At 52.9% G+C, this 10934-nt stretch overlaps 4 protein-coding genes across 4 annotated transcripts; 1 reads left to right on the top strand and 3 right to left on the bottom strand.

Annotated features, from left to right (window-relative positions):
- Positions 1 to 400: 400 nt before the first annotated feature.
- On the top strand, positions 401 to 1095 carry BDZ99DRAFT_514158 (uncharacterized protein; the record flags this gene model as incomplete). Its single annotated transcript, XM_033724831.1, has 3 exons — positions 401 to 627; positions 704 to 845; positions 892 to 1095. 3 exons carry the CDS (start codon positions 401 to 403, stop codon positions 1093 to 1095), a joined length of 573 nt encoding a protein of 190 aa, XP_033584902.1.
- Positions 1096 to 1842: 747 nt separating this feature from the next.
- On the bottom strand, positions 1843 to 3784 carry BDZ99DRAFT_514157 (uncharacterized protein; the record flags this gene model as incomplete). Its single annotated transcript, XM_033724830.1, has 4 exons — positions 1843 to 2120; positions 2918 to 3045; positions 3411 to 3485; positions 3531 to 3784. 4 exons carry the CDS (start codon positions 3782 to 3784, stop codon positions 1843 to 1845), a joined length of 735 nt encoding a protein of 244 aa, XP_033584901.1.
- A 3588-nt stretch (positions 3785 to 7372) lies between these two features.
- On the bottom strand, positions 7373 to 8304 carry BDZ99DRAFT_470873 (uncharacterized protein; the record flags this gene model as incomplete). Its single annotated transcript, XM_033721678.1, has 4 exons — positions 7373 to 7555; positions 7610 to 7772; positions 7854 to 7890; positions 8019 to 8304. 4 exons carry the CDS (start codon positions 8302 to 8304, stop codon positions 7373 to 7375), a joined length of 669 nt encoding a protein of 222 aa, XP_033584900.1.
- A 1011-nt stretch (positions 8305 to 9315) lies between these two features.
- Positions 9316 to 9886, bottom strand: BDZ99DRAFT_514156 (uncharacterized protein; the record flags this gene model as incomplete). The annotated part of the gene is made up of 2 exons (XM_033724829.1): positions 9316 to 9550; positions 9603 to 9886. 2 exons carry the CDS (start codon positions 9884 to 9886, stop codon positions 9316 to 9318), a joined length of 519 nt encoding a protein of 172 aa, XP_033584899.1.
- Positions 9887 to 10934: the final 1048 nt, after the last annotated feature.

Below are 10934 nucleotides of genomic sequence, written 5' to 3'. Positions count from 1 at the left end.
GGCTCATCTGAACTTACTAGCGCGCCACCCTGGGGGTGGCCCCCTTCCTTCCCCTAGTATATATACAACTAGCTAGACGTCTATAGAAATCAGAGTTCACATCAATTTCGACCTGAGTGCTGAGGCGCTGACCTGCGCGAGGTGCTGCATCTTTTGGCCCACTCACCGCGCGCAGCTTGGCCAAAGACCGTCCCATAAGTTCAGATCGTGAATCTGGGTCTTTTCTTCTCTTGCCGTCAGTTCCCAAGTTCAACTCTGTACTTTCCTCCCCACGCTACTTGAGTACGCTTTTCTGCCCTTCTCCGAGTCATCGTCGCCACGCGCATTGCCCTCAGAAGCGCTGCGCCCTTCAACCATCCACGACATGCATCCAGCTTATCCTCATTGTCAAGCTGCAGCCATGGTTGAATCTTTTGCGCCCTATCTGGTCCGGATCACTGCCTCCTCCGAGTCCCTCTTCCCCGCCGCCCTCGTCAACCGACCGCCCGATTTCTGGTACCTTCACGCAAATGAACACTTTCCACAGCGCTGGCAGCCGACCTCCCTCTCGTATCTGAGCCCCTCGCGCTCTACTTCAGTGTACAACTTGGTCATCGAGCGATTGAGGCGACGACAAAGGTTCAGAACGTAATCCCGATGATTTCGATGACCCAATCGCTGTTCGCGGCGGACTTGCCTGAGTTGAGAATGCTGACGGCTCAAGAGACACAAAAAGCTTTGATCGATTGCAAGAACGCCTGTGGCTCCTGAACAGCAGCAAAGAGCGGCTTGGTAGAGCAAGGCTCTCTTTGCGTCTCAGGATCGTGGACAGCTTCAAGAATAATCCGACGAAATTCAAGGAGCTGGTCAGCCCCAATCTGCTCAAGAATAACGTCCTCTTTCTGATAGTAGCCCAACTTCGCACACAAGCCTTCGACATATCCTCGAATCCGCACCCTCAAACAGGATCCTTCTAGCATCGATTCGAGCAGTGCCACACGCTCCGTGAGCGTATCGCTGAACGCAGCCAACCACCCTGTCATGCTCCTCGACAGTCCCACAAACTCCTCCTCCTCATACCCTCAGCAACATTGTGGTCGTGTCAATCGTCAATAGGGTCCACAGGTACGCGGACGTGGATGTGCAGAATCAAAAATGCGGCCAGTCCGGACACCCATCACCGTGTGCGGCGAGATACACGGCCAGCGCGACGACCCCCTCGAGCTCTTCAGACATAATTCAGATCCTGCTTGTGCATACAAAGACATGTCCACCGTATCTACACACCTCCACTCTCCACCGACAACAGTGGTTGCAAGGCCTATTGAGTTGTGGTGGGCCGCTCAGCTTCTACCACTCGCACTTATTAACAGAGACGCGGCTTTCGCGGTCGAGGACATCGCGCGGGGCACGACAGCATGTCAGTTGTGCGGACGAGGCTGGAGTCGGTCCAACTCGCTCAAGTCACCCCGGGGGGCTTCGGGTCTCAATAGCAAGTCGGGGCATTGGTCGCTTGTTCCCTATACTGTAGATTGGGAGCATGCCTCGAATAAGACCCATCTTCCGCGCTCTGCGCCATTTGGTAGCCACGCTGCAAAATCACACCCCATCGCTGTTGATTTCCATCCACGAAAATAGCATTGAATGAAGCCGTCTCAGACGAAGGTAGCACGTGCGCAAGACCAACCCTCTACAGCTCCAATCCTCACGCTCCCTGCATTCCCCTGCCGGAATGACATGTAAATCAGAGTGAAGTTAAAATAGTGAAGGTGAAGTTCCAACACACAATAAAACCACACGACTGCCCTCCGATGCAAATCACCCTTCCCATTCTCAATATTCTCACAACCCAATCTGAACCTATCAATCAAAATGTCTTGGTCCGACATCATCCAAGTAGTCCTCATCATCCAAGGCGTCATGTTGCTCTGCGTACTGGCCGCTCTGGCCATTCTGTACCTGTGGCTTGGGCCGGAGGCCTTCGCGGCGGTTTTCGCGTTTGTGAGAGAGATGTGGAACAATTGGGGTCGGCGGGAGGCGGTCGAGTAGGCGGAGGGGGTGGAGGAGCCCGTTGAGTTGCAGGAGTGGGCGTGAAGGTATGTGTTTCTTTTCGAGATTTAGGAAGAAGACGTAAACATTTACTAATGGATGTTCAGGCAAATAACGACAACGAGCGCCTGGAGGTTAAGATAAGACTCCGGCTCGGTCGATACCACAACGCAGTAAGCTTACTCTATCTGGTCTCAGGTGCAAGATGTAGTAGCTAACTGCTGCATAGGCAGGAACGAAATAGCAGGAAGGAATGGGGGCATGAAGTGGGCGGCAATTGGGAGAAGTAGTAGTTCCTGGCGAGAAGGCCTGCGGATATGACTAGAATGAAAAGTTGAATTCTCGACTCCATGAATCTGCCCATTTGAATTGACACATTGACATTGCCTTCGCACCGTCTAAAGGGTCTTGATATGCAGCATGTATTGAGAATGAATGTCGAAGACAAGCGGTTGGGAATTAAGTGCTTAACTTATGGAAGTCTCGACAGAGTCTTTTGAATTGGCCTGGGGTAACTGACCTGGCCTGCCAGGAACTCTTCTTCAGCCGTAGCTCTATACCCGCCGGACCCAACACCCTTCCTAGAGCTCGGTGAGAGGGCACTCTTCAGTACTCGCAACCGTGGTCTCCTCCTGGCCAGTCTCCTCTCCATCGCCACTCGATATGCTCTTTCTCCTCAGTATTAACCCTCTGCTCTCTATCCACATGCCGCCCTCCAATTGTCGAATCCTTCGCGAATCCAATAATGCAACACGGCTATCTCAATAATTCTCTGAGATTCTTTGCCACCTCTTTCGGTAACCCCCACCGCACCCGCTTATGTGGCAGTATCGGGCAACACGTAAGCTATTGTAGGGTCATCGCCATACGTTCTATGGTGGCAGCGGACTCATCGGCGCGGTCGCTGACCCGGGCAATGTATGGACGGCCGCGGGCTTATCGGTGCGGTCGTCGACCTTGGGAGGGTAGACATGATGGCCTGGAGCATCGTACGGAAGCTCTCGTCCTCTCGTCTCACTTTATATGCCATTAGATTCGCACGTATCTTCTTTCGTAGCAGGCAAACTCCTGCGTCGCCGGTCTGGTAGTGAAGCTCCCGCCCACGGCGTCGGCCTGCAGCGCTTGGGCGGCGGTCAGGGCAGACCTCACTTGTTGTCGCTCAGCTACAAAGTGCTTGTCCCGTAGGTGAAACTGGTCTGCAGATACTCCGGTCGTGGTGGGTGTGGTAGGAAGCCGGCGGGGAAAGACGGGGCGGCGGCAGCGGAGACGAGCTTCTTAGGACGCGTAGCACACCGAGGCCGAGGAGTTGCGATGCGAGAGATTTATATCGTTGGATGCACAAGAGCGGTCGAGGCTGTTACAACATGGGAGAGTAGTGGTACGGTGTGGCGTGCGGTTTGGAGGAAGGGTAGAGCTCGTTGTCGGCGGTCTCGTCGCCTTGGAACCAGTCAGTGTGGCTAAAGTCAGCATCGAGCGTGATTTTCTAGCAGTTTGGATAATACTGGCTGTCGAATCTGGAGAGCTTTCTGGCTTTCGTGAATGGTGTTGATGTGGGCGGGCTCCGGGCGAAGACGGTGGCGGCGGCCATCTCATCAGCGTCATCGACAAGAGGACGTGTCTCGTCGGCAAGGTGCGAGAAATAGGCTACGAGTAATGCGGTAAGCTGGTCTTGACGAAGATTGCGGTGGTCTGTGTACATAGAAGCTGCTGTCTTAGCTATCGTCCGTGGTTTGAAGCTGGTGGCGCCGGCCGCCATGGGGGCCTCAATATCGCAACCTAGTTCCACGACTGCGCACCCACAAGGTACGAGGGAGGTGGCGTTGCCGTGGGTGCACGTTTGCTGCCTCGTTTAGGTGTTGCCATCCAGCGCTTGTCGTGAGTTGTCTCAGTGACGGACACCCGCCTCGCGCGCGCCGGGCTGCAATGTCCTCGCATTCTTCCTGTGAGGAGCTACAGACGCAGCGAGTCCGGCGCACTTGGAGCCGGACGCACATTGAAAGCCCATGGGCTTCATTGTGCGTCGCTCACAGATTCAACTGGGCAGCATCGTGTCTTCGTGGATTGCGACAGACGCATCGCACCCAACCGTCAACACCACCGCGACAGCAAGGCGCCTCACCTGTCAAGCGGGACGAGCGCAGAAACAGAAGTAACAGCTTTCTTCTTCGAGTACCCAGACAAGCTGAGTGACACAATGAAAAAAGAGGTTGGAGAGATAGCTCATCCGAGATGGGATTTCCAAAGATTCCAGTCATTGTGCCATAAGGGCTCTACGAAGCAGACCGACCGTTAGTCTGCGACGTCGGCAGACAGAGCCCGGCAAAAGCAAAAACAAGGGGAGGGGAGAGCGTGGCAAGTGGACGGCGATGAAGGAAAGACGGAGGAGCGGCGAGGTGAGGAGTCTTATGAACTCGAGGTGAGGGCGGAGGGGCCGTGCGCGGCGACACATGAAATCACAACACCAAAAAAGTAGCGGTGAGCAGCAAGCAGGTGAAGGTGAAGCATGTACATGCATTCATCAAGGCAGGGTGAAGAGTCAGCAGTCAATAATCCCAGGTTCAGCCAACGCTCGCTCACACAACACCAAACCAAGTGAAGAGCTTTCTTCTTCGAGCCCCCAGACATGCTGAGAGAGTTAATGAAAAAAGAGTGTGTAATCAACAAGCGATCGGCCAGTCCCCGAAGAGAGTAGGCACTCAGCAAGTGATCAGCCAGTCCCCAAAGGGAGATGGACTTTGTGGGGTTTCCAAAAATTCCGCCGATTTTGGCTCAGAGAGCCAGCGCTGGTAAGGGCCGCGCGAAGAGTTGGGGCGAAGGTTGCTTGGTGGTGTCAGCCTGGGCTCAGAGAGAAGGAAGAAAAGGGGATAACTTTCCGTTCGGGTGGTGTTGCGAGCAGTGCCATTCTGGAAGACCAGTGTTGGCAAGCGCAAGGGGGAGGAGATACTGGAAAACCAGTCCTATGAGCAGATGTTAGCGAAGTGTTCATAAAGAGAGGGGAGGGTGAGGAAAGGAAAGTTGGGGGGCCCGGCCAACCTTATATAGCCAGACGAAAACGCAAGTCTTGGCGCACTAACCCGAAACGGCTGAGCAGACTGTTGCCTGAAAAGCAGGAGTCCGAGATCGCCTGATAGAGGTGAAGTTCTAAGTGGTTCCACGGCCGGTACCTGCCGCCGAAGAACCGAGGATATCCGGAGTCGGAGGAGGTGGGCGCTGGTGGAGCGCAGTCGAGCACCGTTACCAAGCGGCGACACTCTGGAATGGCATCTCGAATGTCATACGTGGTAGTTTAAGGACTGAAGGGAATTCCTGAAAGCTGAAAGTTAAACCCTAGGCTTATGTGTTAGTTTCAGGGCGAACTGAAGCAGCATTACTTCGCTGAGTATGCCCAGCTCATACATGCTCACTAGCTCAGCTTTACACAAACCATATAATTCCAGCTATGTGCCGTATATGAATGATTGTTCTACTGGTAGAGAGCTACAGGCCTCGCGGGTTATTCAAAAGATGATCTCGTAAGTCGTATAATAGGCCTACCCCGATCTTAATCCCAACTGCTCTCATCCACACCTTCCCTATTGCTCCGCCCACCTCGCTCTTTGAATCGATACTTAGTCTTGAGTGACAATCGGTCGACCACTGTAGTAACAAGCACCAACGTCCTCCGCAGTCTTCATCTTCAAGACGTCCGATTGGGTCCCCGGCCCGGATCCGCGGGAATCTTCTTCCGTAATGTCTTTGTCGCAATGCAATTTCACTCGGGTTACAGCAACCTAGGATCAGCAACTTATACGGTTCACGCTCACCTGCGTGCACATCACCCCAGGTATCCCTTACTCTCCCTTTCTCTTCCTTACGGAGTTGTGGTGCTTCCTTGCTGTCAAGGAAACGACCAAGGGAGCGCCCTAAGGGGTAGTTCATCTCGTTCCTCTATATAATCCGCCTTTACGGCATCTACAATACAAAAGAGTTCACATTAATTTCAACCTGAATATTTCAGTACCTCAAGCGCCTAGTCGGTTCATTCAAACAGTTCCCAAATAAGCACACTCACCAAGATCATCCAGCAGACCGCATCCGGGCCACGCCGAACAGAACACCGGCCGAACGAGTCCGGCAAACCCGGCATGGTCTCCCTCCACAAGCTCTAATACCATCCTTACTGACTAGATCTCTCGGGTCTCAGTCAGTTCTTACCCTCCTGCAGTCTCTTTGCTAGGAAAAAGGGAGGAGCAAGCCCCCGAGCTATAAGGTTGCTATATACTCAAGTGACTTCGGTATACTGGTATTAGATAGTGGGGGTGCTCCGAGACTGTAACTAGAAGTGAAAGACGGGTGAGGAGGAGTTGGTTAGGAGGGGGTTGTCACTATTGCCAGCTCGATTACTATCACCAGCTCGAGGCTCAAGGCCAGGGAGTACGTTCGGTTTAGGAAAGAGGATGGTAGACTCGGGGAGCAAATGGAAGAGAGCTCAGCACACACCGCCAGGGAAAGTAAGAGAAGAATAGATAGAGTTGTTCACGGCCGTGGACACGAAGCACAAGATGGGCGGGACGAGGTACCGCTTAGTCTCCGAGGACGGTGGATAGGTGCACTACAGAAGCGATATTGCTCCTGCCGACAAGGGATAGACGGCTTCTAAGGACACATTGGATAGGGGATAGTTGCTCAGTCTCGGTCTTTGTAAAGTGTGTAGTAGAGCAAGCAATAGGCAAGAAGCGTTAGTAGATAAGCTGACAGAGCTTTAGGTCTTACAGGATAGGATTTGGATCATGCGTAACTAAATAAAGATCTCGCTCTTGGCTATTAACATGGAGGACGCCGTTACCAAAGTCGCGGTGGTCGTAGCAGGGATGGGAACCACAATTGGCGCGAAGCTAAAATTGGTAATATTAATGCGAGACAGAATAGACAAAGTAAACGGACTTCCTATATCTAATAAGGGAATCGTTATATAGACTTAGAAAGCGATGGCATTGGTCTTGGCTACTATCAGTAGTAGAATCCCTAGGTAAGAGGCCGGCATTCCTGTGGAATGCACACAATACTATAATACCATTTCGACACATTGAACGAGACGAAGATTTCAATGAGGTGGAATTTATGCGGACTGAAAAACGCTGCAGTCTCTTCTATTCTGAGATTTATCAGAGTAACTAATCGGAGTGTCCACCTCGCGTGCGTATTGGCGGCCTTTATTAATACCTCTAGATAATTTGTTAGTAATGGAAACAAAGCGTACAACCTTGCTTAACTTACCAGACAATGGGTGAAAAGCCTCCGCCTACGCCAGGCACCGGCTAGCCCGCAGAATCTCACGCTGTGAGTTATTTATGTTCAAAGTTAGCTACACGTTTGGCCGGAAAGCTCCACTAGCCACCAGGCTACCCCTTGTCAACCCACCTTCTCGCCAGAAAGAGCCACACAAGGGACACTCTTCACGATGCCTCCGGTAACCGGTAGCATAGAGCTTGCTCCCGTCAGGAACGAATCCATCTCGCGTGCACACTGGCGACCCTCGTTGATGCACCTACGGGTCATTTATTAGTAAAAACAATATAGCATGGATGTTTGTATGACTTACCAGACAATCAGAGACTGACCACGGCGGCAATCTCCCGCCGCGATGACCCCCGGAATCCTGGTGCCGTTTTTCCGGCGGCTTCGATGTTGGATCGCGCGTTCTTCTCAATGTCCTCGAAGACCAGTTCCTCGAGTCCAAGACGCCATTGACAGCAGCACGAGATCTGCAGGGAAGAAACGCTCAATGTCCCAACTTCTTCATCTCCCAGCCGTCGTTTGCTTTGAGTGGCCACTCGAACACATACATTTTGGTGTCATTGCAACCATATGCAATCTCTGTAGCTTCCCAATAACAAGAAAGCTTGCTTCATCCGAATGGTTTCAAAGAGTCTCGAGCGCCCACGTCGTCTGGCCTGCCATCTTTAGTCTTCTTCTCTCTTCATCTCGGTTCGCCACAGTGAGTCAAAGACAAGTGAGCCGCTTTCTCGTCTGGCTTGCCATTGCAGCTTCGGCTTCCTTTGCCTTCTGTCCAGTTGCGATGAAATAGACTCGAGATGAGTGAGCCGCCTTCTCGTCTAGCCTGCCGTCGCGGACTCTCTTTCCTCTCTTTCTATGCAATTGCACTGCGAAAAAGGCGGCCATGGTGAGCCGTCTTCTCCAGCCTGCCATTCCGGCTCCAGTATCTTCGTTCCTCCATCCGGTTGCGCGGTGGTGGACTAAGAGTAATGGTGAGGCGCGTTCTCGCCTGGCAGCCATTGCGCTTCGGTCTATTCTCTTTCCGTTAAACGTCGCTTCAGTAGAACGGAGGCGAGCGAGACGCGTTCACGTCTGGCTTGCGATTGCACCTCGGTCCCTTCACTTCCGCCTTTGACTCAGCGGCAGTGAACTAAAGATGGACCAGGGAGGCGTCTTTCTAGCTTGGCCTGCCATGGTGGCTTCGATTCTTCCAGTCTCTCTCCAAAATCGCTGTGGTCGACCAAGAACAATAGTGAGCCGCCTTCTCGTCTGGCCTGGCACTTCGGCTTTGGATGGTTGTGCTACACTCCAGCGTGGAGGTACCGGTCTCGTCGAAAGGTGGTTAAAAACGTCGCTCTCACCGAAAGACGCACAGGTGAAAGGGTCTCCCCCGCGCAGAAAACTCCAGGTAACACGGCCTGGCCCCGGCTATGTCTGGCTTTCGGTTTACAGCAGCAATAGAGTCGATGTTGAATCGGCCACGAGATAGTATCCCCTCCGACTAAGAACGATAGCATACATCGTCGCTCCTACGTTTGTCCGGCGAGGAGCTGGACCAAGCCGTCAGGTTTCCCGTCCGAGAGGACAAGGTTGCCGCGGTGGTACACGCTGCCTCCGGGACATCGGGAGAATCGAGCTTGGCGGAATATGGGGACGGAGGACCAATCGGCCACGAGGAGTCGGCAGGTAGGCGGGTGAAGAATGGTGAAATCGGAAAAGAAGCAGAGAGGGAGCGGTTGGCGGGCAAGGCCACGGTGGCTTCGACATCAACTGCATCTGGGCCATATGCTTCCAGGAGATTTTCAATACGGTCTCGGTGGTAAAGACAATCTCAATGTTTTCAGCGCAGTTTGTTGCAGGTGCATCTTTGGTAGCCGCCTCTTGTACTGCAGCTCCTCCCGCTCCGCAATCTGCACGAACCTAGTTCGTCCCTTGCTCTCAACCCCCTCCTGCATCTCGCGGCTTATACACCAGACATGCGTGTCGCTAACTGTAGGAAGGCGGCCGTTGACAAGTAGCGGAGCAACCTTTCTAAGCACGACGGCAGCGCCAATAGAGAAGTCCTTCCAAGACCAAATTTGATATGCCCTTTCCCAACCCGGCCCCGTCCAGCCAGCGCCATTTATGCCATGGTGAATTGGAGAAAACAGTGTGTTCTCCGCTCGGGATTCTCGAGAACGCCGCTAATGGTGATTTTGTCATGACCTCAGGTGGATGTAAGAGAATGTCTGGCGGGACGAGACCCGACAGAGACTGTATGAAAACACTGTCAACAACCTGTCAGTATCACGTCTAACAAGTGAAGAGAGGTGAAATACAAGTGAAGAGACGTTGTAAGCGCTTCGTACTGCCAATTGGTGCGCACCGGTAGACACAAATCTCTTGAGCCCTCGTTGCCGTAGTCGTCTTTCGGGGACGCTAACCTCTCAGTCGCGAGACTCGTGCCGTCGCAGGTGATGAGCAGGAAGCCGCATGCTTGTGTGAAGTCGTGGTCCTTTCCAGAATTTGGCAGCTCATGCGACTTCCAACTCCTCCCACTCGGTTTGCAAATCAACAGCGAGCTGAACGATGCCCATCGGCGGTAGCAAGACAGGAAGAACATACTCAGCTAGCATCACTAACGGCCTCAATTCCTGGGTCAAGCCAGAGGGTGTGCAAGGCGGCTAGTGTCCATGTCGTCTTGTATCTCTCGGGGTTCACTTCCCACATCGGACCGTTCGCTTCTCCGATGTAGCTCTTCTCCATCAGTTCCTTCTGGTTCTGACCGAATCAAGCGCCAGGCGGTCAGGTCGAGAGGTGCCTCAGTCTCATCAGAAGTGAGGCGGTTAAGTTCTGGAGAGCAGTGCTGGATGGGCATCATCGCGGCCAGTCCATGCAACCATTCCCTTGGTGGCTACCAGAGGTAGATAGCTAACGGCCGCCGCAGCTGGGTTCTCTGCGCGATTCTTGTATCGCAAGTAAAGGGGTTCAATACGGTCGCCATGTTCTTTAGCTTTCACTTCCAACGACGTCCGGGAGAAGCGGAGAGCTGCGATTCTCGAATTGGTCGTCTTATGTGAGACATATTGGAGAGCGCTGACGTCGGCTTGGGTCTATGTGAGGTTTGCGGAGGTATAGTCGTCCTTCGGCGACACAACCAGACCACGACTCTTCTTCGCGCCGCGGTAGATGGTCTCGATGATGTTTATCAGTTCCTACTTGTCTGTGAGGACCCAGTTGAGCTTATTGTTGTTGCCAGTGCCGAAATCGCACATCATATGCTTGTTGGGGAAGAACATGATGGTTATGGGGTCGTACAGTTTGTAGAGTACTTGAGTAGGTTATTATATATGAGGGTGTTATTGTAACGTAATCCACAAGTTAGTGGCCCGCACAAGCTAGTGGCCCACCCAACTCAACACGCGACGCGTCGTCCAACAACCACCCCAATGGCAGCACCACAACAACAAGAAGCCATCTTTCAAGAAGGCAGAGTTATTCTAGGCGTTCAAGCCTACAAGACCGGCCAAATTACATCCTTCCGAGGCGTTGAGAAACTATACGATGTGCCCAGAAAGACGGTTACGCGTCGCGCCCGTGGTATTCCTCCACAACGCGGTGCTATCTCCAAAAATCGCCGTCTTACACCTGTACAAGAAGAGGTTCTTGTA

The sequence above is a fragment of the Mytilinidion resinicola genome, assembly GCF_010093595.1.
Source record: "Mytilinidion resinicola strain CBS 304.34 unplaced genomic scaffold BDZ99scaffold_1, whole genome shotgun sequence".
Classification (NCBI taxonomy): Eukaryota; Fungi; Ascomycota; class Dothideomycetes; order Mytilinidiales; family Mytilinidiaceae; genus Mytilinidion; species Mytilinidion resinicola.
The sequence above is the reverse complement of the archived record's forward strand: the minus strand, read 5'-3'. Positions and strand labels throughout refer to the sequence as shown.